Source organism: Asparagus officinalis, chromosome 10, assembly GCF_001876935.1.
Source record: "Asparagus officinalis chromosome 10, Aspof.V1, whole genome shotgun sequence".
NCBI classification, from domain to species: Eukaryota; Viridiplantae; Streptophyta; class Magnoliopsida; order Asparagales; family Asparagaceae; genus Asparagus; species Asparagus officinalis.
In genome coordinates this window covers 22,658,629-22,682,923 of record NC_033803.1, presented here as the reverse complement: position 1 = coordinate 22,682,923, position 24,295 = coordinate 22,658,629, and the positions used below count along the sequence as shown (strand labels likewise).

Genomic DNA, 24,295 nt, shown 5'->3' with positions numbered 1-24,295 from the left:
ATATGGTGAATGCGCCTTTATTTGGCCCCTCTGTATTGGCCCTTCTTTATTGGCCATTCTGAAATTTGTTCTGACCCCTCTGCATTTGGCCAGTAATCTATGACATTGTTAGGTGTATTCGATTCCCGGAAATTATCTGTTATGTGATGCGTTTTACGCATTCCCTTACTACTGGGCTATAATTCGTAGCCTTAGTGTGACCTATGAGGTGACTCTTATATTCATGAATAACTCATCGAGAATTAAGATTTTGATAATTGACTGTGAAATTGAGAAAACAATAATTCTTTGGTTTTGTATAAATTAGTAGTTCTTTTCCTTCTTAATGTTTACCTTGATTCAAAAAGGGTTTGATTACAAGAAACTTCACAGTATATTCAGTTGCACATAAGAAAGAAAATATAATTGTTGCATTCTTTCTTGAAGATGACAATATTATGATATTTGGATCGTATTTTGCTATCTTTGAATTTCTCATGCAAAACTTGTAATTTGTTATTTATGAGAATTATTCTTATTACTATTTTGTTAGTTATCTAGGAACTCTAGTGGGAAATGTTCTCACTAAGCGCTAGCTGACCCCATTGTTTTTATAAAAAAAAAATTCAGATCCCGCATAGCTTCATATTATCCGAACTTTTGGTTTGGGCTTTTGTTGAGAGGCGTTATATGGAGAGCCTCTTCTTTTTGATGTTACATTCAGTACAATTTGTTTTGTTTTGTAAAAATGCTTATAACGGTGAGCTTGTGGGCTGTAAGTACCGATTATATACATATATGTATAGTTGCTCTGACTTCTATCATCAACAGGTTTATGAATATTTTGTGATAAACTATGTGATATGAAGTGCCAGGCTTGACCCGTGCATAAGAATTGTCTCGTGCACGGGTCGCCGCTGTCACGTAAATTACATTTACAAATTTTCGCTGCAGTTTCGGGGGCGTGACACAAATCACATAATCTAATCTCCGATTCATTTTCTATTTCTCATTGTTTAACACAAAAGAGACTACAAACAATGTTCCAGTTTCTGATACATTTTCTGTTTATCACTTTTTGGGAGTGCAATTCGCATGGTATGCCAAGATTTTTTTTTATGTAGCATCATCGTCAACCTTAGAATTGAACACAAAACTTGGAAAAGTGGTCGTTATGTCCCTGCAAAGCCCAGATATATTGTTTTAGCGTTGCAGAAAAAGGCAAATAATGGTTTAAGGGGTAAAAAAACAACGGATTAACAGTTTGAGAAAGGGTAGGATCTGCTGAATCTAGTAATAGTCATCTAATATAGAAATCTAAAAAGTTCAAGCAATACATGGATATTATTATATTTCTCAGGATACCCTAAAAACAAAAATGATAAGGAGAAAAGGTAACCAAAGAGAAAACATGCAGAAATGCTCTTGAATATTAGCCAAGAAAATTCTATGAAGATCGATATAATGTGATTTGTTTTTAGTTATGTGCGCCTCTATTTCATACATTAAATTAATCATGAAATTTTTTTTCCCTTTTCTTTTGATAACCCAGCCCGGAACCACCCACGATGAGCCGAACCTTGAATTTACAAAATTCATAATCAATTCATCAAAATGATTGATAAGTTGAGAATGAGAATGAATATTTAAAACTTAACGATTGGCAGATAGTTCATTAGATATTCCCAAAAACATCATCTAATAAACAAAATACTATCTGAAAGGGCAAGACCTTTATCCCCAAAATGGTGTTATTAGGCTATTAGCTCACCATAGAATCACTGATTATGGATACATATTATGAGCAAAATGGGAAGAAGGCATGGAGGATCGCACACGCCTTTCAATATCCTCTTTATTTGGGTATGTTTGCAGCAAGCTTGTTTCTGTTTAAGCTTTCGTGTATGTGGGGCAAATCATAAGCATCGTCCATGTTGTAAGTGAAGGATGATTAAGGTTCATGAATAATGTATAAATATTTCTTTTCCAGTCCATCTATAATAGATGACCCTGGTCTTAAGAGATCCCTATAATAGGAAGCTAGACAAATTTGTCTTCCTTTCTACAGCACAAGGCTAGAAGTGCTATGTGTTAACAAATTATATCCCTCAACCCTCACCTCAACTTGGGCGTTTGGTGTAGTGGTATCAAAGCAATCCGGGTTCAATTTTCATCAGTCACAAATTTAAAACGGGTCTAAAAAACATTGACACTGATGCATGAGTCCGGATTTTAGTCCATAAAAAGGGCGCTCAACTTACGGGGACATGGTAGAATATAAAATTTTATCCGTCAATCCTCACCACAACTTTGGAGTTTTGGTGAAGCAGCATGGTTTTTAAAACTATATTATCCCCAACGGCATGATTGCAGGTATATTTTACCGGAATTAAAGAAAAATGTTTGAGAACATGTCATAGACAATGGAGGAAGGCTACTTGCCTGAGATAAGGGAGAGTCATTATCTTCAACAGTGATGGGTTGCGAGTTACGAATTTCTCCCAATCTAATTTGTCGATCTTGCCGTCCTGGTTCACATCAGCTTCCTCGAATGTCTGTTCACGATGAGCACAAGGTTAGAACAAAAATTTACATGAAAATTTTTCCAATCAAAGCAATTCAAGGTAAGTTTACTAGTAGTGCATTCAAAAATATTATTTACCTTATCTAAGATTAGCTCAACTGTGGCATCAGATACTCTAAGTTCAGATTCAGATAGAAGCGCAATTAGCATCAGTTTGACCTGTACAAAAGAACTGCAGGTGTGAGAATATGTAATATTAATGACTGGAAAGAAATAAAGAATCACCAATATAATGTGCATATGCAGAAGACAATAAGGTGATACCTCAAAGGATTTGATACGCAGAAAACCATTAAATTAAGTTTCGATCATAATAACAATTACAAACAAAATAAAATTTACCTCTTTCCGCTCAATAAATCCCGTGCCATACAAATCATACAGTCTGAATGAGTCTGCAAAATCATGTAAAATTTTAGCCTTTTCAACGCTAGTATATTGAAAATATGTTACGAGAAGCTTAGGAAATGCTTGAACTTACAATCAATTTTATCTTCCTTTGACACGCTTGGGTGAAATACATTCAGTGCACGGACAAAGTCACCAAAATCAACGACTCCTCTTTGCTTTACATCAAACAGGTCAAAGATCTGCGTTATGATGATTTTTGAAATGTTAATAAGAAAGAACAAAAAGATGTTTCCCTGTGTTATGACTGAGATACAAGACAGAATGCAACCAATAATGAGTGCAGTACCCTGTTCGCAAAAAGATTTTCCTTGTTCTTGTTCTTCAATAAAGCAAGCTGATGAAATTCTTCCTGCATATAATGAAGCTCGATAAACATCTTATCTTTTATTTCCCTGTTAGAGTTTTGGATGAAAGAGCTGTGCAGAGCCGTAACTTGCCTTGTTTATCAGCCCATCATCAATCACAGAACTGCTAATGCTTTTAAACAGCTCGAACAATGCCTCAACTTCACTGACACTGACTGAAAAAACAGAATAAAAATCAAAATTTATGGAAATCGTTTGCACAGCTAATTTTGAACACAAGATGAACATGTGTAGTGTACATGCAGGTAGAAAATTTGGACGGTATGTTCGAAAATATCATTTTAAACTGAATCAATATTACTTTTTTATGGATATATTTACACTTTTCCATTTTGCTGAATTAATTAACAGAAATTATATTCCAAAAAAAACCTGAAAATTTGAGTGCTGTCTAGAAAATGCACGATTATTCTATTGTATCAACTTTAAGATTTATGTTCCAAAAAAGCTGTGAGGTTTAAACAATAAACAATGCCTAATTCACACTTTTCCCCCTTCTTTTAGTTGTGACCCATGTACATCTTTGTGAATGACCACTTTGAGCTCAATAGTTTATCAATAATCATCAATTATAAATTGGCTCCTAGCACATAAAAGTAAACTGTCAGTCCTCTTCAAACTGCTGATCATGTTCCAGACCATGGCAAAAGGCATCATTGTCATTGTACATATTAGATCAAGCTTGTCTGTGTTTACGGATTCAACCATGATTTTTGTGGAGGTGCATGGATATATCAGCCTGATCAGATAAACTTCAAACAAATATAGTTAAGTCTTTCAAAAAAATAAAGATTTAATCTTGTTCACATATTAAATTTTATTTGATTAATTAGTTACTTTTAATAAACCTAACATAAAACCTTATTAGTCGACATTGTTGGGTACCGACTTAAACTCTAAGTCAAAACAGGACTTGAAGACTAGGCCAAATCCTAATAGTTTTCATAGACCAAGTCAAAACAGGACTTGAAGACTAGGCCAAATTCTAATAGTTTTCATAGACCAAGTCAGCTTGGTGGGCAGATGAGGATGTTTATATATAAGGCACCCTAATCTAGTAGCACTCCTTTTCGGTTTCGTCTCGGGCCTGGGATCTTGATCTTCCTTCATTTCTGTCGCATCTCCCTTACTCTGCCCTCGATCAGAACTTTCAAAAAGCACTCTCGCCATTAGGTGTCCTTTCCTTCTCAACAATTCTTCAATTGCTGCATAGTAATGCTGTCACATCATCAAACTTTAAAGCATGTTCCCTCAAGCATTGTCTATACTAACAGCTTATACAACTTTGATAGTGAAGACAATAATAGTAACTCATGCTCTTCTTCCTTAAGCTTCTCATCAATATTCAGAAGTTGACATGATTAAAGGTGCTGATGTGGTCTTGAATAGTAGCATCTTCTATCATCTTCAAAGAATAAAGTTTTATACTCAAACACAATCAATTAGTCATCGAATTTGGTACATAAACTCCCTCAATCTTGCCCGACAACCCCTTCGCATGCTCTTGCATAACATTGTATTTGATCTTGAGAGCAAGTGCCAAATGAATTATGCTGACTACCTTCTTTTGCATGAAACTATTCATTGTTCTTCAACCCTTCAAGTTTCTTATCCATGAAGCTTGATCGAGAACTTGTTGTACCAAAAGAATTTGAAATTGTACACTGTCACGGTATAAAATTTGTCTTACTGTTGAATTGTTGAACCACGAACATTAGACCCAATGATACCACCATCACCATGCTATAACCACAAAAAATTCAAAGAACCACATCATCAAAATCAGCTTCCAATTCATTGATCTACTGAGAAATCAATTTTGTCCATTAGATTGGAAAGAACATAGAACCAAAAACTAAACACCAATCTGAACACCGAATCCCAATATCTTCTCTCATTGATCCATGTACAGGAGTTATTTTTAACTCTTTGCGACTCAAGGCTTACCAAGTTTTCGTGAGAAACCAATTCAAATAGAGGAACATTACTCCCACGTCCTCCGACCTATCTAATACTATTATAAAAGTGTGTTGGTATGTTAAAACATTTCTTCCAAAAATACCCTTTAAAACACATACATGCATACATAAAACACATGCATCTATACATCAACCATACCTCATACATATATAACCCCCAATTAAATGCATTATTATTCATAACCCCTAAAATAATTTCACCATGACTAAGTTGTTTATATTTTTTATAACCTCCCATTAACATAATTTCATTCTCTACACAACCAATCACTACTTACTATCTCTTATTATAACATGATGAGATTAGCATGCTAATTTCAATTTGAGATTTATAGTAAAAGATTCTTTCTCTATCTTTTCACGTTGGAGCATATCAAGGTGCATATAAAGGATCTTGCATTTCTTTTGTAGATCACTCAGGTTTGTTTGATAAATATGATCCTAAGATGATTCTTGGCAATTTCAATCACGAAGGTTCTCTTATAAATTAATTTTAAATATTTTTTGTTCAATGTTATTGGTAATTTTTTATCATTAGAATTTCTTTGTGCTTGATTTGGCTTATTATAATTTATGTCTTAATTGGTCAATCTCTATAATAAATAGTTAATATAATTAATTTTATTTTTTACTATAATTTATCAATACTTTGAGGGACAAATTAAAAATAGCTTAGGGGAGGGACTTGATATTAATTTTCTGATTTGAGGTACTTTAGAATATCAAAGATTTAAGGAACCGAGGGATTAATTATATATATATAACAAATTAATCTCCTACTCTCTCTTTCTTAATTCTCAGTAATGATCACTACCATAATCATACAGATTAATGTTTCAACTATTTATCTTTATACTAGCCACTATAAATCAGAACTAATTTGTTTAAAATTTTCTACGAATTCTCTATTAAGTATACTTTTCAACTTCATTATTAACACTGATAAAGTAAGATTTAGAAATAAGCTAAATATAGAGTGGGGCTTAGTGACATGTGTGTATTAATTAGAGCTCAAAGTCGTAAGACTAAATTCTAGAAATGACACATCAAGCTACTTCACTTCCAACTGATCAAGTAAGATGAATAATTGAAGAAGAAACAAAGAGTAGTTCCCTGTATTCATATAAATAAGTTTCAGGTTTTTAGGTTTTGCTCTTACTATGTATATGCAAAAATCTTTAATTAGCACTAGCATAAAATGCACATAACAGTCCATATTTTTCAGTGTATCAAAGAAAAAAGATTAAAAATTTTAATATCAAATAATATTCAATCTGCTATTGTGGAAATTAAGTTTGAACTGAGGATATACTTTGGTCATACCCATCATGATGGTTCCTTAATAAATCATGTACTGAGTTGTAAAATTCATCCTTCACAAAAACTTTTGTTTGATTGAAATTTGTAGGTTCAACTTAAAAATATTGTTAGAGCAAAATAATGACATACATTACTATTAAACCCATAACTTTTTTTTTGATGATGTTTGTTCTTAACAATTGAAAAAGCTCCGATTAAGTCTTTTCAGAGGACTATATAGATTTTGGTTAATTTTTTGGCTCTGATAGAGTATGTTCTTAGTTGTTATAGAACTTAAACTTTTTTATATTAATACAAAATATTTAAATTATTATTTTATAGTCAGTATGTTATTTATCCTGCCTAATGGTATAACTATATTACGAATTTGTGAATAAAAAACCCTAGAGTGTGCTAAATTATAAACGCCAAACATTACGCTAAGTTATAAAACAAATAGAATTATGCTTTTTAGGTTCACAAATTGAATAATGTCATTCAGGTATTCCATAAGTTTTATTGGAAAGCTCTGGTTTCATAAAACTAAAATTTAAAAAAAATTTAGAGTAAACCTTTAAATTTGTAGAACAACCCTGAAACTTCATAATTTTACAGATATGCCATAAAATTTGCAGAAAGGACCTGGAAATGTCATAAATAAACCTCATAAAAGATTATATTTACTCTAGGATTTTAATGACAAAAAGATGGCAAAAATAAATCCTCAAATTACATCTAACACCAATCTTATTATAAAAAAAGATAAACATAAAATTAATCCAACAACGTGCAACGCACGTGCACTATACTAGTTATACTATAAATATGTCATTCAAATACTTTTCCACCTAGCAGTTTCCGCTTTTCACATGAAATCCGATCGAACACAAACTCTAGAAACTAAACCTCCACTATCGTTGAACTCGTGACACTGCCGATCATTGTCCACCTTCTCCGGACCATTCTCCAAATGTCTCCGCTCTTGCTAGAAAATCCCCATCGCTATGCTCCGATCAACAATGCCCTTGTCAATCACACCACTCCATGAACCCTCAAACATTACTCTGATACCACTTGTTAAGGAATTTTTAAGATTCGCAGGTAACCATAAAAAAGCACAGTTCTTAGTAAGGAATCGCATACAATAATTTAATACAGAGAGCCTTATCAATCTATTATCACTACCAAAGTTACAATCTTTTACATGGATAAAGACTGTGAAACTCTTTCCACTCTCACACTATCCTTAAACTTGGTTACACCCTCTATTTACTGGGTACCAACCCGAACTCCATGTTAGGACCTGGTTTGAAGACTAATATTTGGCCCTATCCTAGTAATATTCGTAGAGACCAAATTAGCTTGGTAAGAAAGTTAGGGATGTCCATAAATAAGACACCCTAACCTAGGGTCTCCAAAGGAAGAGAGGAGAGAGACATTATTATTGTAATCTAGGATTAACAGAGGCTGTTGTTGGGAATTTAACGTTGAAATCCCTAATGCAACAGAAACACAGTATAGAGAAAAGTACATAAGATTTACGAGGTTCGGCAACTGCCTACGTCCTCGGGAGCCACACAGATAATTTCTTATTAATCAAATAAGAAATTATAATTATAAGAGCAGATCAAAAATAAGATCTCTCAAATGAACACTGTAGCTACAGTGTTAATAATTAAAGGGTATGAACCCTTTCAATTCTCACTTGAGAATAAATAAATACCCCACAATATAAAGCACCCCTTCTTTAATGATCTCTCTCTCTCTTTAATCACCTCTCTCTCTCTCTCTCTCTTCTTAAATCCCCCTTTTAATCTCCCCTCAAAATCCCAACTCTGAGCGTTGGAGAAAAAAGGAAACGAAGAATGAAAGGAAAAAAAATCGCTGCCAGAGACGAATCGGAGGAAGGGGGGAAAAAGCACTTCACCTAGGGCATCGGCTGAAGGGGGATTTTATAGGCGATGTGGATGGGCTGGCGACAGCCTGTCGCCAGCGGCCCGCGGATGCCAAAGTCGGGCGAACGCAGAGGTCGAAGGAAACGCCGAGGTCGAACAAACGCTGAGGTAAAAGGGGTTTGAACGCAAAGCTAAGAGGGGGAGGTTCGAACGCAGAGCTCAAGCGGGTGGGTTCGAACGCAGAGCTCGGGGGAGGCGCTCGCACGCGGGGCTCGAGCTCGCCTGCGTCATTCTGGAGCTCGTCGGAGCTCCTGTGCCGTCGGAGGTTGGTATCCATCCCAAATTAACAATCTTCCACTTGGAGACTAAACTGACGCCAACGGGCTATCTCACCAAGCTCCTCTCCTGTGTGGCTCTGCCCTTATCATCTATGCATGAAGGCCAACTGAAGTTGTGCACAACTCCAGTTTCTGAACTGTAACCGTCTTTGTTAACATGTCTGCTGGATTCTTACTTCCTGGAATCTTTTCCAGTTTCAACACGTCATCTTCCAACAGGGATCTGATGAAGTGATACCGAAGCGCAATATGCTTCGTTCTAGAATGAAATGCTAAATTCTTCGCCAAGTGTATCGTACTCTGGCTATCACTGTGCAAAACACTCCTGTTTGAATCCCAGCTCTGTTAACAAACCCTAAAGCCATATCATCTCTTTACTGGCTTCAGTCACTGCAACATACTCAGCTTCCGTAGTGGATAGGGTAACGATCTTCTATACCTGTGACATCCAACTAACAGCTGTAGTTCCAACGGTGAATACATAGCCGGTGGTGCTTCTTTGGTGATCAACTTCGCCGCCGAAGTCTGCATCTACGTACCCTTGCACTTCTACCTCTCCCTTACCAAAGTGCAAACACTTCTGTGTGGTGCCTCATAGATATCTCAGAATCCACTTGACCGCTTCCCAATGAGATTTTCCTGGATTCGACATAAACCGGTTGACCACTCCCACTGCGTGGCCAATGTCTAGTCTCGTACAGACCATTGCGTACATCAAACTTCCGATAGCTGAGGCGTAAGGAACCTGAGCCATACTCTCTTTCTCTTCTTTTGACTGAGGAGACTGATCCTTCGATAGACAAAAATGGCTGGCCAAGGGTGTGCTCACAGGCTTGGTGTTGCCCATGTTAAATCTCTGCAAAACACGGTTGATGTACTCCGTCTGAGATAACTACAAGAGACCTCTCTTCTTATCTCTCGTGATTTGCATTCCAAGGATCTTCTTCGCTGGACCCAAGTCCTTCATGTCAAACTCCTTTGACAGCTGCTGCTTTAAACTCTTGATATCTTTCATATCTGCTCCTGCAACCAACATATCATCAACATACAGCAGTAGGATGATATAACTGGACTGATATCTTTTGAAGTAGTAACAGTGGTCGGCGTTGCACTTCTGGAAACCTTCCTTGTGTATGAAGCCGTCAAACTTTTTGTACCACTGTCTTGGGGCTTGTTTCAGGCCATACAAGCTCTTCTTGAGTCTGCACACCAGGTTCTTCTTCTTTTCTTCTGAGAAACCTTCTGGCTGGTGCATGTATATCTCCTCTTCTAGATCTCCGTGAAGAAACGCCGTCTTCACGTATAACTGCTCGAGATGAAGATCTTCAATTGCTACAATACTCATCACGGTCCTGATAGTATTTAGCTTCATCATGGGAGTGAAAATATCGGTGTAATCAATTCCTTCCTTCTGTTGGAAACCTTTGACAACCAGTCAGGCTTTATATCTTTTGGAACCATCATGCTCCTCTTTCACCCGGTACACTCATTTGTTGTGGAGTGCCTTCTTACCCGTGGGTAACTCAGCTAGTTCCCACGTCTGGTTTGATATGAGAGACTTCATCTCATTTTTATGGACAAGCTTCATCAAAGCTTTCAGGTTCCCCACCATCTGTCAGCAACAGATAGTTCATATATCTCCTGTTGGGTACAGGAGGACGAGAAGATCTTCTTAATATCGGAGTTGGTGCGTCGTGCTCCTGCGCACCATCTTGTCCAACAGGCTCTTCTGGCTGAGGATCTTCTGCATTGGGTTCTTCCGAGAGGTTACTCGGGACATCATCTGCATCTACAAATATTGACTTGCTCTCTGAGTCATCTGTCTTGTGCATGTCCTTGTACATCACCTTCTCGTTGAATATCACATCTCTGCTCCTGATCACTTTCTTGTTTTCGTTGTCCCAAATACGGTAGTCGAACTCATCTTCACCATAGCCGATGAAAGTGCATTTCTTTGACTTGGGATCAAGCTTATTCCTACCTTGATCACTAATATGCACGTAAGCTACACAACCGAAAACTTTAAGATGTGAGAGTTTTACCTCCTTTCCGCACCATACCTCTTCTGGTATTCTGTGCTCCAATGGAACCGATGGACCTCGGTTGATCAAGTAAGCTGCTGTATTGACCGCTTCTGCCCAAAACTGCTTCGGTAGGCCTGATTGTACTCGAATGCTTCTGGCTCTCTCTATCAACGTTCTGTTCATCCGCTCAGCTACACTATTTTGCCGAGGCGTACCGGGCACTGTTCTTTCCATTCTGATCCTATGCTCATAGCAGAACTTCTTGAATCCGGTGTCTTCATATTCACCGCTATTATCGGTCCTGAGCTTCTTAATTCTCAGACCGGTCTCATTCTCGACCATAGCTTTCCATCTCCTGAATATCGGTCCTGAGCTTCTTAATTCTCAGACCGGTCTCATTCTCGACCATAGCTTTCCATCTCCTGAAAGCCTCAAATACTTCTGACTTATGCTTCAGAAAGTAGACCCACACTTTCTGAGAGTGATCATTGATAAAAGTCACGAAGTAGTGTTTCCCACCAATGGATGCGGTGGTGGTTGGTCTCCAAACATCTGAGTGAACAAGCTCTAGCTTCTCTTTCCTCGGGGTTCTGCCACTTGTCTGAAAGCTGACTCTCTTCTGCTTTCCAAGTATACATTCTTCACACATATCCATCTCCACTGACTGCAGTCTTGGGAGTTTCCCCTTTGTGTGCATGATCTTCATCCCCTTTTCACTCATATGACCGAGTCTCTAGTGCCACAGCTTTGAAGTCTCATTACCTGCTGCAACTGAGATCGAACAACGTGCACCTGCTGTCATATATAGGGTACCAGTCTTCCTACCTCGGGCAATCGTCATTGCGCCCTTTGAGATCTTCCAATCATCTCCATGGAAGGTCGTGGTATATCCTTCGCCAGCCAACTAGCCTACGGATATTAAGTTCTTTTTCAGGTCAGGAATATGCCTGACATCCTTCAGCTCCCATACTGACCCGTTCAACTTAATTTTCACCACGCCTTTGCCTACAATAGCACATGGTTGATCATCACCAAGATATACGTATCCAAGATTTCCGGGGGTATACTTCTCGAAGAATTCTTTCTGAGAGGTAGCATGGAACGACGCTCATGAATCTAACACCCAAGATTCCTCCTTACTCTCCAAAGAGCATATCAATGCGTCGTCTCCTCCTAAAGTGGAGGTGACATTCACTTCTGCCTTCGCCTCCTTCTCCTTCTGTGCACTCTTGCACTGATTCTTGTAATGCCCGGTCTTTCCATAATTCCAATACTCGATAGCCTTCGAGCTGTTGCTTGGATTCCTTGACTTGGACCTCCTGTCCTTTGATCTACCTCTGAAGTTTGATTTTCCTCGTCCGTTTTCTCTGGTTGAATTTCTACCTCTTGACTCTGTATGCAATACTGAAGAGGTTGTAGCTTCACCCGTCTCTCTCTGTCGGATCTCCTCACTAAGAACCAAATCACGAACGTCGTCGAACTTCAACTTTTTCTTTCCCGACGAGCTACTCACTGTCGTGACTGTAGTGTTCCAACTCTCTGATAGGGAAGACAAAAGTATCAACGCCCGAACTTCCTCATCAAACTCAATCTCAACTGAACTCAATTGGGTTGTAACCGTATTAAGTTCATTAAGGTGTTGTGCTACTGACGCGCCTTCCGCCATTTTCAGATTGAATAACCGCCGCATCAAATGAACTTTGTTCGCGGCTGATGGCTTCTCATACATATTTGAGAGAGCTGCCATAAGACTTGCCGTGGTCTTCTCCTTTGCTATGTTGAACGCAACATTGCGAGTCAGCGTCAATCTGATAACTCCGAGGGCTTATCTATCTAGAAGGTTCCATTCATCTGCCTTCATAGAATCTGGCTTCTTCCTCGATAGTGGTTGATACAGATTTTTCTGATACAGATAATCCTTTATCTGCATTTTCCAGAATCCGAAATCTGTTCCATCAAATTTCTCAAGTCTCATTTTTGCCTCATCTGCGGCCATGGCTCCCACTTGAATCTGACTTTCTCTAGATCGTTTCACGCTCTGATACCAGTTGTTGGGAATTTAACGCTGAAATCCCTAATGCAACAGAAACGCAGTATAGAGAAAAGTACACAAGATTTACGAGGTTCGGCAACTGTCTACGTCCTCGGGAGCCACACAGATAATTTCTTATTAATCAAACAAGAAATTACAATTATAAGAGCAGATAAAAAATGAGATCTCTCAAATGAACACTGTGCAGTCGGCAACAACAAAGGACTCAAGTGCAAGCGGCTCGTGGGCAGCGTATCATTGAACAGGGCACGGTGCATAGAGGCCCAGTGTCCGACCAGGTGTTGGGGTGACGACGACGTCCTTGTGTTTCTAGGCAAAAAGAATCATGAGGATTCTTTCATGTTCTTATTTACGAAAAAAAAATCACACGAAGGAGGAGAGGTCAAGGCACGTGAGGTTGTACACATAAGGAGAAAAGAGAAGTCACGTGTGGAGGGTTTTGTCCTCAGGTGAAGGTTTGAGAAATTGGATATGAGATTTAAATTAGATTTTAAAATCCTAATCGACGATCTGGGTTAATTGTCAGCAAATCAGTGAATCAAAAGTAGATATTGGCCATCCAAAGGTTGTTCCTAGGGTTTTTTCCGATGTGCTCAGTTTGTTTTTGATGTTGGTTTGCCAAGTTTACTTTCTATTGTGATGTTATGAATTTGATTGTGGTTGGAGCATGATGACATCTTCGGATCCAAAGATCGAGCTTCCACTGTTCAACAGTAAGACAAATTTTATGTTGTAGCAGTCTCCAATTTAACATGGTCGTGATCAAGCTTCGGAAGATAAGAAACCTAAAGAGTTGAAAGATGGTGAGTGTAGTTCTATGCAAAAGAAGACTATCAGCATTCATTTGACACTTGCTCCAGATATCAAGTACAATGTTATGCGGGAAAGCACACCCAAAGGAGTTGTTAAACAAGCTTGAGAGAACTTGTGCATCAAAATCGATGACCAATCGATTGCGTTTGAGGATAAAACTTTATTCTTTAAGGATGGAAGTAGGTACGTCTATTCAAGACCACATAAACACCTTTAGTCAGCTCATGTGTCAACTTTTAAACATGGATGGAAAAATTAAAGAAGAAGAGTATGCGCTACTCTTATTTTCTTTCCTATCGAAATCATGCAAGCCGTTGATACAAACAATGCTTACAGGGAAGTAGATTTTAAAGTTTGATGATGCACTAGCACTCCTATGCAAAAATGAAAGAATGGGGGAAGGAGAGTGTTTCTCATGGTGATAGTGCACTAGCTTTTGAAGGTTCTAATTAAGAAAGTAGTAAGAGAAGATGTGACAAATGTGGGGGAAGATCAAGATCTCATGCTTAAGACTGAAGTGAAAAGGAGTGCTACTATTTTGGAGAGAATGGTCATATCTAGTTCCCGTGTTCCTAGATACGAGATGATATGAAGAGTCTTAAGCAGTTGAATCTTAAAGAAAATGGAAAGGAAGACTCTTTAGTGAATTTGTATGATTGAGATTTGGAGTTGATGACACAAAGTACCAAAAGTAATGTGAGTGACACTTGGGTGTTAGATTATGCAACATCTATGCATGTTTGCAACAACAAATGTTGTTATGACACATTAAAGATAGATGAAGAATATGTTAACTTCATCATTAGAAACAACGAGAAGGTAAAGATGGAAGGGTTTGGGAGAGTTCGCCTCAAGCTTCACAGTAGAAAGGTCAAAGTTCTCATGAGGTATGTGCCTTCATATAGTGCTTCATATTTGTTTGAAATTTAAGTATTTCATATTTTAAGTCTAATGTACTTTCAATTCTAAGCCATATCTTATAAAAAGCAATCAATTTTGACCTTTTTGACTAGAATTAAGCATGTACATGCTTTAGGGATGTTGAATGAGTGGGTATGGGCCATAAATGAGAGGGCTATAAATGGACGGGCAAAGTTTGTCCTTTTGCTCATTTATGGCTCATTTAGCAATTATTAAATGGGCGGGATTTTGCATGCTCATTTAACAAGCGGACTGCCAATTTGCCCAATTAAACTATGATAGTGTTATATACATAAACTTTCAAGGGTCTCTTTGCAAACTTTTAGTGGGAACTTTGCAAACTAATCAAAAAAGTATCAAACTTACCACAAAGCCCCAACAATAGAAAAAATTACAAACATCCCCTAGCAAAATAAAAAATTACAAAAAAACACCCAATAATTCCAAAACTACAATAAAAGCCTCAAAAATATTAAAAATTGTACAATTATCCCATAAATTCAAAACGTATAAATAACACTGAAAGTTTAAAACCTTAAAAGAAATGCCCTAAAAATTTTCAAATTTACAAAAGCACACTGAAAATTTTGAAAATTATAAAAAAATACCCTCAAAAATCAAATTAAAAAATAAAATAAAATTTTCAAATCTAAAATATTTCAATGAAAATTAGAGAAATACAAATAGCCCCAAAAGTTTTAGAATTTGCAAAAAACAACCTAAACTTTTAAATTTTAACAAAAACACCCTCAAAATTTTAAAACTTGCAGATAAAGCTTGAAATTTTGAAACCTAAAATAGAAAACTAAAACTTATAAGCTGCAAATAGCCCCCTAAAATTTTAGAATTTGCAAAAAGCACCCCAATTCGTTCAAAGTTGTAATAAACACCCTCAAATATTTAAAATTTATGAAAAGCTTTTATGGATATTTTAAATCTACAAATAGTACACTGAAATCTTAAAATTACAAATAGCCCCTAAAAATTTTGGGATATGTATAAAATACCCTAAAACACGTAAAAATTACAAAAAACAGTGTAAAATTTCAAAATTTGCAAAAAGAGCCTCACAATGTCAAGCCAAGAGCTGTACAGTAAAAAAATTAAGAATTATAAATAGCCCCTACAAATTTTTATTTTTCAAATAAAACCCTAAAACTTTCAAAAGTTCAAAAAACCAACCTGACATGCAAAATTTTCTGAAACTCTTTGAAAATTTTTAAACTAGTAGTAAATTGAAAATCTAGGACTATAAACAGCCCCTTGTAAATTTTAGACTTTGTAAAAAACACACCATAAAACTTTAAAAATTGTATTAAATACCCTAAAAATTTTGACATTTACTAGGAACAACCTGAAAAGGAAAAAAAATTAAAAAGAGTTGTTTTCTTATAATTTCAATTTTTATTTTTTGCAATTTTTAAAACATCGAGGGTGTTTTCTACAAGTCAAATTTTTATACAAGACTTCTAATAATTCCTAGATTTTTAGCATATTGGTTGTAGGTTTGAAACTCTCATTGTATTTTTCTGTAAATTTCAATTTAGAAGATGTTTTTTACAACTTTTGAAAGTTTTAGGGCGTTTTTTGTGAATTCCAAAAGTTTCAAGGGGCTGTTTGTAATCCTAGTTTTTGATTTACTATACGAAAGTTTGAAGAATTTTTTGTAAATTCTAAAATTTTGATGTGTTTTTTGCAACTTTTAAAAGTTTTAGGGTGTTTTTTGCAAATTTAAAAATGAGCTATTTGTAATTCTTATATTTTCTATGTACTATGTTCATTTTGAAAATTTTAGGATTTGTTATAAATTTTGAATTTTTAAGTGTGTTTTTGTAATTTTTAAAACTTTTGGGGTGCTTTTAGCAATTTAAGAGTAGTTATTCATAATTTTTCAAACGTTTATGGTGTTTTTTTAAATTCAAAACCTTCAAGTGCTTTGTAATTTACATATTTTTATACTATTTGTGAGTTTTGATAAACTGAGGGCGGTTTTTTCAAAAAAATTCAATTTAAGTATGTTTTTGCAGTTTTTAAACTTTTAGGGTGTTTCGTTCAAAATTTAAAACTTTCAGATGTTGTATGCAGCTAATAGATTTTATATAATGTGTAGTTTTTGATATTTTAAGGGAGTTTATTGAACATTTTTAATTTTGAGGGTGTTTTTCAAAATTCTAAAAGTTGTAGGATGTTCTTTTGCATATTTTAAATTTTTTTGGGATGTGTATAATTTATAGACTTTATACTATTTGTAAGTTTTGAATTTTTAATGGAGTTTTGCAGATATGAAATTTTGAAGTTCTATGGCCAAATGTGCATGAATTTATGGTTGGGCAAATCTCCGCCCATAGTGTCCATTTATTACTTATAAAACCCGCTTATTTAAACCCCATTTAACTAAACTAGTGTAGTGCACGTGCGATGCACGTGTAACCACTTCATGTGTAAGCACAGAGGAGGAAAGCAACAGTTCAAGAGCCTGATAATATGAACTTTAATTGATGTTTATGAAAGCTTTAAGCTCAGTCGCCTGTTTATCAATTTCTCAAATCTGGTTGTTGTAACTTTCAACAATACCAATCACAACAAAGTGAATTACGAATGGAGGAAAACTTTTTTCTTTTAAACTATAATACAAAGTATAATAGCATAGACATCCTGCATAAAGCATAGATAACTATGTACAGAAACTAAAAATAAAAATGAGATGAAGCTAGCTCATCATCTGCAGTCGAGGTCATATGTTATTCATCATTGACGAAGAATAATACGACCTTATTAGAGCACCCATGTTGGAGCTACATCATCTCGCTCCAATAGTCCACAAAACCGTTGTCATCAAGGTTGGTCGATACACGAAATTAAAAAATGGATGGGTTTGTCAGCGTAAAAATGATAGATTGTTTCGGCAAGCTATGTTTTAAAGGAGAGATATCGATACTCTTTGTTTTGGTGAATGGATTGTTGAGTAGGAGGCAGAGATGTGGGAGTTATATATTGTGAAATGTAGAGGTTATGATATGGAAGAGATGAAGAGGGTTTTGATTTGAATGAGAAGTTAAAGAAGATTAATAGTGTCGTATGTTGGTTTAGAAGGAAAATTATTAAATGTGTCTTTTGTGCTTTTAACCGTTGTGTATTCACCTTAAATTCCTCTATTGAGAGGAAAACCAAACGCAATCCCATTGAAGAATCGCCCAATATAAATCCTCTAACATAAGGTTTTCAAGCTTACTTGAATAGTAAATAATTTACAGATCATTGCAGTGCTCTTTATGCTTTAGTATTTTAGGACATCCATCCTAGCTATTATGTTCAAATTATGTGAGGTGGAAATAAGAAATGATCATGCAAACTTAATTTTTAGTTTCTTACTTTCTTTCCTTCCTTTTGCTATTACCATAACTGAATTTGATGATTGGAGGTTACAAAAGTTTAAACAACAGTTAGTACATAATTAAAAGTGTATTTGTTTTGAGCTTTAATTTATTGTTATTATCATAACTGTTATATTTAAATATTATGATTACCATAAAATAAAAACCATTTATACCCAAGGTTTTAAATGTCGACCGACATGTCCGACATGTCGGCCGACATATCAGTTTGAGGGCTTGACCGACACGACATAGACGTTTTCAACTCGTATGTCGGTTTTTAGGGCTAAATCGGAAATATCAGGGTCATATCGGGCATATCGGCCTATTTTTTAGCTTTGAAAAATCAACTGATATGGTTTTTTTTTAAGATCTGTTTTTTGTTATCGGATTTGGGTTTTGTGATAAATACCCAAACCCGTTTGACTCGTTCTCATGTTTAAGGGTTTCTTATGAACCTGATAGAAAGAATTTATGAACCTAAATTCATATATTATTTACTTTTTTATATGTTTAGTCTATAGAATTTATAAAGTATGTTTATATTGAATTTATGAATGCTTAGATTACATTTAGGATATGATATTATACATATGCGCACTACCCGATATGGCAATCCGATATTTAGTTAATGTCCCCTGATATATCCCTGATTTTTACTATCCGACATGGATTTCAGCCATCCAACATGAACCCGACATCTGACATTTAAAACCTTGTTTATACCACGTTTATGACTTTTAAAATAAAATAATTTGGGAGTTATGAGTATGCATTTAATTAGGGTAGTTATGACTTGCACGTTTATAACTTTTAAAATAAAATTATTTGGGAGTTATGAGTATGCATTTAATTGGGGGTTATGCTATGATTTATGTATGGATGCATGTATTTTATGTATTATGAGTATACATTCAATTGGGGGTTATGCTATGATTTATGTATGGATGCATGTATTTTATGTATGTATATATGTATGTATATGTTTTAAAGGGCATTTTCGGAATAAATGCTTTAACATTCCAATCCACTTTTATAATATATATATATATATATGAAAAAAGGGTGCAAAAATATTCAATTAATCCTCAAGGAATAACTATAAAATATCCGATCAAATAAAATTATAAAAAAACTATAAAATAGGACAGAAACAGCTAACGCCTTTTTCTCACAAACCATAACTGATTGTCTGCATGATTCAATATGCATATATACCAGTATTTCGCAAATTTCTTCTCTACAATTAAGCGTAAAAAAATTAACATAAAGTTACAGTTCTTCCTCCCCTGTAGAGCTCTAAAACATTGTGCAGTTTCAGTACAATCACAAAACTTATCAAGTATACCTATCAACTTCAAACCAATCCATGCTCAAAAATTCAATCCACAATCAAGAAAATGGAACTAAACATAATAAATCGAGACAGAGATCTTACAAGCAGTCTCCTTTGCAAGAAGCACGGGATCCTCGTAACCTCGACAACGCCTTCTCGAACTCGAATGCAAGCAGCCCATTCACTACTTACGTAGGAAATGTTCCAGAGAATTGGTTAATTTTTTGTGACGCGGGCGGCAGCTAATGCGTTTCCTAGCTGCTAGTTTTAGTAGGAGCGTGCTCGTTGTCTTATTTAGGATTATGTTTCATTACTTACCGAATTAATTAGGTTAAGAATATTCTTTTGAGATATTCAAATCTAGACGTGTAATATCTGCGTTTCATAGCTAGTTTTAGTAGTAGGAGTATGTTCCGTGTCTTATTTAGGATTAGATTTCAATATTTCCCGAATTAGGTTAAGAATATTCTTTTATGATTCAAATCTAGACGTGTAATCTTATGTAAAAAAAAGTAATAAAAAAATGTTTTTGGCTGATATTTTACAAAAGGGCCATGCTAGTTCACTGTGTCTGGATCCTTCCTACTGGTTCCACATTGCCAAAAGTTTGAATGTTTTCTGTTGTCAAAATAAAACGAAAAAAAAAAAAGAAAAAATAGGGAAGAGTATGTTCCTACACCTGAAGTGCATACTATTTTTACAAATAATTATGACTTACTTTGAACAATGGTTATTACTTTTATGTGATTTGTAGTCAAGATATACTACTTAATTTCTTTCTAGATTACTGACAGTTATTATCTAATAAATAGCATATGGTTGTGATTGAGGAAAGATTTTATGTGTTGTCGTTATTGTCATTAATCGGGTCTAAATTCAATGTTGGGTTAATTTCACATAACCTACCTGTACTTTGCGGGGTGTTGCGCGCAGCCGCTGAACTTAAACTTTGTCTATTTCGCATGATACTTCTAAACTTTGGAGCGAGTGTCTCATAAAATCCCCTACACTTCAAAATTTCTCATCGGACATCTTTACATTTAATTTGCAAATCTTAAGATTAAAAAATCCAAAATTTAGGGAAGAGAATATATTAGTCTATAAATGGCCAATGACAAATTTTAGAATTTTCTCCTTCAAAGATATTTTAGTTATTTGCAATTTACAAGTATGAAAGGTCTGTTGAGAGAAGGTTAAAGTTCAAAGGGGTTTCATGAGACACCCCAAAGTTCATGGGGTTTTATGAGATTAAAAAAGGGTTATGTGAAAGTAGAACTTAAATGTTAAAATCTTTATTTGTAAGTTATGATGATCCTCTCGAGTGTCAACTCGAGGATCAGAACTGTTATGAAGAAATGGCGAGAGCACAACCACAAAGATCACAGAAAATGACGAAATAACAAGTTTGGGTGTTGTGCGGTTGACCGCGTGTGGCGCGACGGTCGACCGCCAGCGTGCACGAGGCTGAGTTATGTTCTGTATCAGGTCACGACCGACCTCACATGGCGCGGCGGTCGACCGTCAAAAGTCCAGAGACTCTGGAAAGTTTCTGTCTTTTTCGCGGTTGACCGCGCATGGTTCTGCGGTCGACCGCGAGTCGGGTCTGTAGTTGAGTTTGGTTTTCTGACCAGTTTTATTCTGAGTTGATATATAATCTTAATCCTAATTAATTAGGGTTAAGCAAGGACATTTTGAGCAGTCTTTGAGAGGGGATTGTTGCATCCAATTGTAGGAGAGCTGTGAGAGATCTAAAGGCTTTGTTTTAGGATTTATTGGGTGAGATTTGTATCCCTATTTGTATTCTCTTGATTTCTAATAGTAAGAACTCCTCCCTCCTTGCCCCCTGGACGTAAGAAACTTGCCGAACCATGTAAAATTCGTTTGTCTTACTGTGGTATTGTATTTTACTTGTGTGGTTGTGATTTATTTCATTCTTGTTTGTGTGGTTTCGTGCCTTCGCCGCGCACAACATGTTAGGCCATCTCCAACCACTCTTCAAAATGGGGATCCCTCCAAATTTAGAGAGTGAATCCTCTCCAATCACTCTCCAAATTTGGAGATGGTTCTCTCTCCAAATTTGGATAGTGAAGCTAAAATTTAGAGAGACTCTCCAAATTGTTGGAGAGCGTGGGAGACAAGACCACGTGAAGAGATGGAAGCAAGTGGGGACCACATGAAAGAGACATTTGTGTGAATTGGTTCACATGAAAGAGATTAGATCACGCGTTTTGTTTTCTTCTCTCGTTGCGGACATCAAGGCAAAGGCCCACCCGAAAGTTAAGTACAGAGCATTATAAAAACCCTTCTAGGGTTTTGTGAAGGATGGTGCAATTGAGGGTTGGCTGCGGGAAAGGTGCAAGTACCAGTGGCGGCTTTGGAGAAAAACGCAAAGTGAAGATCTCTTTTCGGCTCTGGTTGATCTTCGGCAGAGGGCTTCGTGCGGTGTGCAGTTTGTTCTCCTAGGATTTTGTGCAGCCATCTTTTAGGGTTTTGGCATCCTTTTGTGAGAGATTAGAGAGTTAATTTGAGGGTTTAGATTGTGAGAGTTGTAAACCCATTGTATTCTCTTGTTGCGCGCAGCGAAAATTTCGGCAGAGTTTCTGGTGCACAATAAGAGAGAAATATCGATAAGAATTCTTGTTTCTCAAAGGGAACAAGAATCTGAAAGCCTAATATCCCATCAAAGTGGGATATTTTCTCTTCCTCTCGTCAGCTCTAGGACTGCGCGTCGAGGGATCCTAAAAACTATTACAATGGCCACAAACTCAAACAAACTAATTTTACGTGGTTCGGCAAACTGCCTACGTCCACGGGGCAAGGAGAGGGAGATCTACTATTAAAGAGAAAAAGAATACAATAAGTTTACAACCGTTGCCGGTTTAGTCTTTTTCCGTACAAAAAGACACCAGAGTTTGATTCTGGGGTATTCTATCCTAAAACCTAAGTAGGGATAAGTCTGCGCTTAACCTGCGCTGCCGGTTAGTTCTTAACCGTTAAAAAGAACACCCGTTCACATGTTCAACGTTGTGACAGGTTGTTATTAATAACACCAAAATCCATGCCTTACACGCATGGGGAATTTCGTCCTGAATCCTAAGAAAGGATATGCCGACGCCTAACACGCATCGCCGGTTTAGTCTTTCTCCGTAGAAAAAGACACCAGAGTTCGATTCTGGGGCATTTTATCCCGAAGCCTAAGTAGGGATAAATCAGCGTCTAATACACATTGTCGGATAGCCTATTCCCATAACAATGGCGAAGTCTACGTATTCGAAGTCGTAGCATCAAGTCTAAGGGAGTTCATTCCTTTAGCACAACGTCACATGCGGAACGGACTTAAAATAATCCGCATGTAAAAGCATGTCAAATCTGTTGAGGGCTGAGGATTTGCCAAAAATCCTAAGTCAACGTCTGATACACGTTGCTGTTTAGTCTTTTCACAGGAGAAAGACGAAGTCTACGTATTCAATATCGTAGCACTAAAAGGGTTAACTCTTTTAGCACAACGTTATATGTGGAACGGATTTAGACAATCCGCATGCTAGCCCGATTCAAACGGTAGTCGGTAAAGGTTAATCAAATCCGTTGAAGGCTGGGGGTTAGCCAAAAATCCTAAAGTCAATCAAATCCGTTGAAGGCTGGGGGTTAGCCAAAAATCCTAAAGTCAACACCTAACACGTATCGCCGGGAAGCCTATTCCCGTAACAATGGCGAAGTCTATATATTCAACGTCATAGTACAAAGTCTCAGAGAATTCACTCTCTTAGCACAACGTCACATGCGGAACGGATTTAGATAATCCGCATGCTAGCCCGACTCAAACGGTAGTCGGTAAAGGCTCATCAAACCCGTTGATGGCTGAGGGTTTGCCAAAAATCCTATAAATACGAGAGTCACTGACGCATCAGCTTCATTAGTTAGGCTCGTGACGACATTCGAAACCCTAGGGTCAACGCCAGTCAACGCCCAGTCAACGCGTTGCACGTACGACGTTCGAAACCCTAGGGTCAACGCCGGTCAACGCATAACCCTAGGTCAACGCCGATCAATGCGTTGCAACGAAAGAATTAATACTCCGAAAAGTATACGAGTATAAACTGCTTCTTAATACTCCAATAAGGTATATGAGTATAAAATGTTCCCTATTTTTGGTTGAGAAGTTCCTGGAGAATATTTTTCTAAAAAATATTCTTAGGGATAACTCAACAACATTACGCCGGACAACGCGTCGCAAATAAAGACTCAGAGCCAACAATCGATGGTCAGTTCTATGTTGAACCAGCAAACACGAGCTAAAAGATCAAAGAAATCAGGAATCGACTTCAAGTTCAAATTTCCGACAACGGTCAGACAATAAATGCAGCACCGGAACCCTTACAGACATTCGACAAAGCACCGAATAGCCTGAAGGATTGAAGGAATCAAGAACAAAAGCCATTTCAAAGTCCCGTTACACCGACTGAAGGTTGGGACAATCATATCCAAAGTATTCCAGACTCTTCTATAAAAGAACGAGGCTGAAATACTTTGGAGGGGGTATCTGTAGGCGTATAAAATTGCTTATAGGTCCCTTAGCATAGCTCGGCGCAACGAAGCGGATTAACGAGGTGACGAGGTTAACGAATCGCACGCAAGCAACGGAATACATCCATTCGCGTGTGGAATCAAGCTAACGGGTTGAGGAATCAACGAGTCATCCAACCAAGAGCAGACTCGGACGAATCACGATCGAATCAAGATCAGTTTCGGACTCGAACTCAGAAGCGAATTTACTGCCTAATCAGGATCCGGATTTACTGCCAAATCAGGTCAACAAATCAGAGTCTAAACCAACCACGAGAATGGATACAACGACAAAACGACGGAACCCAAATACCTATAGGGGCTCGGCCAAAACCGAGCCACCTATAGGTGGCTCGGCCAA

General features: G+C 36.9%; 1 protein-coding gene across 1 annotated transcript; it reads right to left on the bottom strand.

Moving 5' to 3' along the window:
- LOC109825408 (calcineurin B-like protein 1) lies at positions 974 to 19,552 on the bottom strand. The gene is made up of 8 exons (XM_020392264.1): positions 19,474 to 19,552; positions 3,412 to 3,494; positions 3,261 to 3,323; positions 3,045 to 3,153; positions 2,906 to 2,958; positions 2,642 to 2,722; positions 2,422 to 2,534; positions 974 to 1,159 (listed from the first exon to the last, which is right to left on the bottom strand). The coding sequence occupies exons 1-8, from the start codon at positions 19,550 to 19,552 to the stop codon at positions 1,096 to 1,098; spliced, it is 645 nt and encodes a 214-aa protein (XP_020247853.1). The 3' UTR covers positions 974 to 1,095.